We start from the raw sequence: 6597 nt of genomic DNA on the forward strand, positions 1-6597 counted from the left end.
CGTCATTTAACCCCCAAAGGGGCCGCCACCCACAGGTTGAGAACCGCTGCTCTAACCAATTGAGCTACCTGGCCAGGACCTGTGCTTTTTCCTGATTTTCTGTCCTTGACTTATTTCTGTATAGGACTCCATGTTTAGCTGTAGTGTCATATTTGTTGTTTGTTGTCTCCAGTTTAGCCCCAGTGATGAATATATTTAGTATTTTGTTAAAAAAATAAAACTTTTCTACCAAAATATATATTCAAAGGCTCCAGGAGTAAACTTTTTTCATAAAAGGCCAGAGAGTAAATATTTTAGGCTTTATGGGGCATATCTGGTTAAGAACCACTGTTAGCAATCTGGTACAAATAGCCAGGGTGTTGCCGCACCTCTAGAGGTCAAGGGGTCACCTCACCCCTCCTTTTATAGCTCACTTCCCCTCAGGCTAACTACAGAAGGCCTGCCTTAGGAGAAAAGGCAGTACAGTGTAACTTTAAGAACATATACTATAGTGCCAGACTCCACCATTTCACTATCTATATAATTTTGGCCAAATTGTTAACCCTCCCTGTGCCTGTGTCCTCATCTGCAAAATGAGTGTAATAATATTTCAAAGGTAGTTGTGAAGTTTAAAAGCTCATTTGTGTAAAGGACTAAGAAGAGTGCCTGACACATAGAAATTACAACATAGTTAAGGTTTTATTATTGTTAGAGGTTCAGAGGGAGGGGAACCAACACTCCCCACAGTCCATGCCACCCACAGCTGGCCAGCCTGCAAGAGTAGCTGCAGCTACTTTCTTGGAGATTATACTGTAGAACAAGGGGTGAGCCCCACTCCTTCACCAAATTCCCAGACTAGCCAAAACGGTTCAGGGCTCTTCTGGGGAAGGGAGTTCATTAACTTGAAGATTAGCAAGTCACACCAAGGACTCTGCTCACAAAAATGCAAAATCACAACATGGCAGCCCATAAGAAGTTTATTGTGTCTTCAAGACACTACACAATGCAGACTCCTCTCCCAGAGAAGGGTCTTTCAGAGACGGGAACCATCCTCCAGATGAGCTGCTCATTGGTCATTTTCATAGGTGGCTGGATTCTTCCTCCTGGATTTCTCAAACTCCTCAGTCCCCCATGTGTAGACAAGATAAAATGCGACAAATGCTTTAAAAATCAAAAGTGAGAGAAAAAGCAGTGAGCACATATGAGACAACAGAGTCCCCATCCTCTTTTCTGCATCACAACAGATTCTGCCCTCCTGTTTCTAGTTTCCAACAAACCCTTTTAAACCAGACGGCCCAGCAGGAGGCGGGCGCAGTCCCCGAAGGGTGCGGTTGGAGTCCCGGTCGGGTCACCTATAGGAGGCAACCGACCGATGTTTCCCACATTGATATTTCTTTCAAAAACCTCTCTAAAAACCAATGAACACATCATCAGGTGCGGATTTAAACAGAAGAAGGGTGACATTACATACCCATTTGATAAGTGACCAAAAGAAAAGGGTCTGCCCTGACCGGTTTGGCTCAGTGGATAGAGCGCCGGCCTGCGGACTGAAGGGTCCCAGGTTCCATTCCGGTCAAGGGCATGTACCTTGGTTGCGGGCACATCCCCAGTGTGCAGGAGGCAGCTGATCGATGTCTCTCTCTCATCGATGTTTCTAGCTCTATCCCTCTCCCTTCCTCTCTGTAAAAAATCAATAAAATTAACAGCATAAACTTCACCACTTAACCAAACTCGCGATGTTGTGCAACTATCCTATCTGCTTCACTGTAACACAAAGCAGTTGCCGCCAAGCAAGTAGCGGGCGAAGTGACCTCAGAGGAAGACGGAGTCACACAAGTGACCTTGGGCCGCCCATTCAAGTTCTCTGTGACTTAGGTCCCTCGTCCGTAACAGGAGACGAGGACATGACAGTTCAGGGGCCTTGCGGTATTTTCAATGAGAAGAACGGGTGTGCATGGCGAGTTGCCGGGCGCCTGCCGACCGCGGGCGTTCCCGCCGGGCACCGAGTCCGCCCCCCGTCCCCGGCCCGAGGCACTCACGCGGCGCGACGCGCAGGATGGAGGCCTGGATGCGGCGCAGCACGTTGGGGATGCCCTTGCTGAAGTAGTGCGGGAAGGAGAGACGGGAACCATCCTCCAGATGAGCTGCTCATGGGTCATTTTCATAGGTGGCTGGATTCTTCCTCCTGGATTTCTCAAACTCCTCAGTCCCCCATGTGTAGACAAGATAAAATGCGACAAATGGCGGCGCGACGCGCAGGATGGAGGCCTGGATGCAGCGGAGCACGTTGGGGATGCCCTTGCTGAAGTAGTGCGGGAAGGCGAGCTGCTCGAAGGGCGACAAGCTGTAGGTGATCACGTGCCGCACCCGGGTCAGCTTCCCAAACTCGCGGCCCGTGGTGGCGGCGGCGCCTCGCCCTCCACAGTCGTGGGATCCACCGGTCTCCGTCCGCCACTTCCGGCAGGCCTGGCCAGTGTTTTTAATTATACTTATTAAGGTGACATTAGTTATTCACATTATGTAAATTTCAGGTGTACAATTTTATAATATACTATTGTCCTGGTGCACAAAATTTGTGCAAGGGGGCAGGGGAAGTCTGCCCCCCGGCCTGCACCCTCTCACAATTAAGGACCCCTCTGGGGATGTCCAACTACTGGTTTAGACCCAATCCCTGCAGTTGGACATTCCTCTTGCAATCCAAGACTGCTTGCCCCTAACCATTCGCCTTCCTGGCCTGATTGCCCCTAACTACCTCTGCCTGCCTAACTTGACCCCCTGCTAGCCTGATGGCCCCTAACCGCCTCTGACTCGGCCCCTGGCCTAAGCCTCAGTCTAGCCTCCCTCTGCGGGAGGCGACCTGGCAGATCAGGGGAAGGCGCCATCCCCATTTCCCTACTGCTGCTGCCACTGCCGGCCTGAGCCTCGGCCCTTCGCAGCTGCTGCGCCTTTGTCCGGAAGGATGTCCAGAAGGTCATCTGGAAGACGTCCACTCTAATTAGCATATTACCCTTTTATTAGTATAGATATTTCTCTTTCTTCCTGGGTTAGAATAAAAACATTCCGGAGATGCTGCCACAAGGCCCCCAATAGTTGTCAAGCAATTGATCAAGGGCTGTTAAGTGGTGGTAAGAGGAAGGAGGGGGCCACCCCTAGGGCATCCAGCACAGGCCTCCCCACCCCCCCCGCCCCACACACACACCGCTCCCTCCTCCCCGAGAAGGTCTGGCGGGGGAGGGCGGGGGGCATGATGGTGATGCCCACATCCTCCCCTCCGCTTTCCCGGAGGAGAGGCGAGGGACGTTGGCTGAGAGGCGTTGCCTGTGTTTGGAAGGTGTTTTCTGCTGGCGGATGCCGCTCCCTGTGCAGCCGTCTGGCTTCTCCTGGCTGCGGTGTCTGCAAATGTTCTGTTCATGAGATTGCTGGCCATGTGGTCAATATATAGACCAAGGCCTCGTTCAACCGTTTGGGTGCGTTTTATAACCCTGCTGCCTAGCCACACGCTAGGGAGCTTGGCAGGCAAGGAACTTAACATTTGCAAACACACCTCCGTGTTATCATCCTGAGTACTGCACGGACTGGTTTTGTATCTTGTACCAGGAGTGTGTTTGCCTTTTTAAAAATATATATTTTATTGATTTTTTACAGAGAGAAAGGGAGAGGGTAGAGAGTTAGAAACATCAATCAGCTGCCTCCTGCACACCCCCTACTGGGGATGTGCCCGCAACCAAGGTACATGCCCTTGACCGGAATCGAACCTGGGACCTTTCAGTCCGCAGGCCTACGCTCTGAGCTAAACCGGTTAGGGCTGTGTTTGCCTTTTGGGCAGCACAGAGTCTCCTTAAGAGTGGCACTGGACCAGGGGTGGGCAAACTTTTTGACTCGAGGCCCACAATGGGTTCTTAAACTGGACCGGAGGGCCGGAACAAAAGCATGGATGGAGTGTTTGTGTGAACTAATATAAATTCAAAGTAAACATCATTACATTAAAGGGTCCGGTCTTTTTCTTTTTTTTAGTTTTATTCATTTCAAACGGGCCGGATCCGGCCCGTGGGCCGTAGTTTGCCCACGGCTGGATAGCCCCTCATTTCAGCTACTCGTGGCGCACCTTTGTCTCATTTTCCCAAAACATGACCACTAGCCTGGTCTCAGCTCCAAGGCAAGAACATAACAGCTAAGAACCATAATAACCTAGGGCCTAGGAAATTCTACCGCCATTTGAGTGATGAATGAAACAGTAAGTGCATAAAACTTCCATGTATTTTCTAGCACCTGCAAAAATTTCTAAACCTTTCAACCAAAATATGTACCGATGAATGTGCAGACAGAGCAAAGACATCAGGACATTATATCTAAAAATGAGTCAGGGTTAAAGGTGACGACCTCCTTTTTTAAGCATGTTGCTGTATTCCAAGTACATATTCTATGGAAGCCACCTGGAAGATGTGGGCAACCTAACAGTTCTCTGCTCTCTAGAATTCCAGTACCGCCTGGGACTTTCTCTCACCCTCCAAATCAACATGTGATAAATAATTATCCTAAGCACCTGAAAGTGGGAGAGGCGGTGAGGATGACGAGACAGGAAGAGTAAACTAATACCATAAATTGCATATCAACAGATCTTTGTATCATCATGAATAATTAGTTGGTTTTTCCACGTGCCTTGGAAGTTTCAGCAAGCACCTAAGGAACATTTTAAGAACCCGAATCGCTTTAAAAAAAAAGGGGGGGGGATTATTTTAAGGTCATTTCTCAATTTCTCTTAGCCTTTCAGCTACATAGCTGGTGCATTCGTACAAAAATAACTTTAAGAGGTTTTTTTTAATAATATATATTTTATTGATTTTTTACAGAGAGGACGGAAGAGGGATAGAGAGTTAGAAACATCGATCCTCCTGCACACTCCCTACTGGGGATGTGCCCGCAACCAAGGTACATGCCCTTGACCGGAATTGAACCTGAGACCCTTGAGTCCACAGGCCAACGCTCTATCCGCTGAGCCAAATTGGTCAGGGCAAGAGGTTTTTAAATAAATGCCAGAAGAAAGGAAGAGGAAACAAAAAAACAAACCAAAAAAAAAAACACCCGCAAATAAATCCGTGTCTAATGAGGATAAAAGTAGGATGTTATCAGCTGTTTGACATACAGCTGATAAAAATTATCTTCAGCTAGGCATCCTTGAGGTCTGATTACAGAAGTGACCCTACCCGCCCACACACCTAAAATTTATTTAAGAGGTCAACCTAGGTTTTTCCTGGCTTTTAGGAAGAAGACTGGTATGGCTGGGTTCCTTGCTAGTTCTTCCAGGCCATGGCGCTTCCCAGCACGTTCTTTTTATGGTTTGGCTGCCTTTCCTGGCTGTGTTTTCCCAGTAGCCTTGGCTCTCTGGCTTCTAGGGGAGAGGCTCAGATTGCAGCCAGTGCTGAATGGGAACCTGGGGCTGAGCCTTGGTCCTTGCTGCAGCCTCTAGATGGGAGGGACAGATCTGGCCTCCTTTCCCCTCTCTTCAAGGTTCTGTGTGATGGGCAAGGTGGGGTCCCTAGGCTGCAGCCAGACTCCAGAGCTTTGCGCTACATGAAGAGGCTCTATAAGGCCTATGCTACCAAGGAGGGGATCCCTAAATCCAACAGAAGTCACCTCTACAACACTGTTCGGCTCTTCACCCCTCATGTCCAGCACGACAAGCAGGCTTCTGTGGACCAGGTGACAGGTGTGTGGGAGCAGATTGGTCGGTGGGGGAGGGAAGATGAGAGACCGGGCTGCACTTCAGTTACAGACAGAGCTGGGCCTTGCTTCTTGAATTGCATTTTACTTCTCATGATACTCAGTCTCCAAATTCAAACAAATCTGGTCCTTGGTCCTACTGTTCCTTCCAGTGCCCGCGTGGGTGAAGGGGGGCTGATATGTTAGAATGTTGGAGCTAGAAGAGACGTGATGGCTCTGAAGGCCGAGGAAAGTGCTGCTGGGGAAGGTTAGGATCTTGTCCAGGGTCACAAAATCAAGACTGGAAACCCGGTATTTTGACTTCTAGTTGCTTACTCTTTCCATTCTCCAATACTGGCCTGAAAATGTGCCTAAGATACCTCATAGCTATTGGTATGCTTTGTCACACATGCTGTTTTCCCCTTGTTTGTTGCTTTCTGTGAGAGGAAAGCTTAAGTGCCGATGTGGAATAGTAGGTCCTCACAAGAACAGTCATCAGTTTGACTCAGCACTTTGGTGAATGTGTGTGAAAGGAGCAGTGCTTTAAAAAAATCTATAGTCACTAGGTCATGCTTTTAACCCAAAAGGCCAGAGGTGGCTGTTTCAAACCCTCCTTTCTTGCTGTCCTATTTTATTTTGGTGGTTTTGGATCATTTGTTGTCTATCTCAAGTGTTCCAAATTAACTTAGATAATTAAGCTTTCTTTATTGACGCCATCCATTAAGGCCAGGGATCCTCAAACTTTTTAAACAGGGGGCCAGTTCACTGTCCCTCAAACCGTTGGAGGGCCGGACTATAGTTTAAAAAAAAACTAGTCGGCTGCTAAGCAACAGGCAGCAGTGGCAAAAACACCTGGCGGGCTGGATAAATGTTTTCGGTGGGCCGCATGTGGCCCGCGGCGGTAGTTTGAGGACCCCT

The 6597-nt window shown here is 48.8% G+C and overlaps 2 protein-coding genes and 1 pseudogene across 4 annotated transcripts in view; 2 read left to right on the forward strand and 1 right to left on the reverse strand.

The window, feature by feature from the left end:
* LOC107182365 overlaps positions 1-448 on the forward strand; it is a 2606-nt pseudogene extending 2158 nt beyond the window's left edge.
* Positions 449-934: 486 nt separating this feature from the next.
* Positions 935-3225, reverse strand: LOC102773139 (cytochrome b-c1 complex subunit 8). Its single transcript, XM_006759173.2, has 4 exons — positions 3179-3225; positions 2278-2467; positions 2019-2073; positions 935-1140 (listed from the first exon to the last, which is right to left on the reverse strand). Exons 1-4 carry the CDS (start codon positions 3223-3225, stop codon positions 1046-1048), a joined length of 387 nt encoding a protein of 128 aa, XP_006759236.1. The 3' UTR covers positions 935-1045.
* Positions 3022-6597, forward strand: part of GDF9 (growth differentiation factor 9) — a 5833-nt gene continuing 2257 nt past the window's right edge. Inside the window, exons 1-2 of one of the 3 annotated variants that reach the window (XM_006759144.2) lie at positions 3022-3446; positions 5488-5686. In XM_006759144.2, the coding sequence (XP_006759207.1) occupies positions 3390-3446; positions 5488-5686 (256 nt within the window). In that variant the 5' untranslated portion in view covers positions 3022-3389. Of the gene's footprint in view, positions 3447-5012; positions 5687-6597 lie in introns of those variants that run through there. The other 2 variants (XM_006759146.2, XM_006759143.2) reach the window with 2 other exon arrangements.

Source organism: Myotis davidii, unplaced genomic scaffold, assembly GCF_000327345.1.
Source record: "Myotis davidii unplaced genomic scaffold, ASM32734v1 scaffold456, whole genome shotgun sequence".
Classification (NCBI taxonomy): domain Eukaryota; kingdom Metazoa; phylum Chordata; class Mammalia; order Chiroptera; family Vespertilionidae; genus Myotis; species Myotis davidii.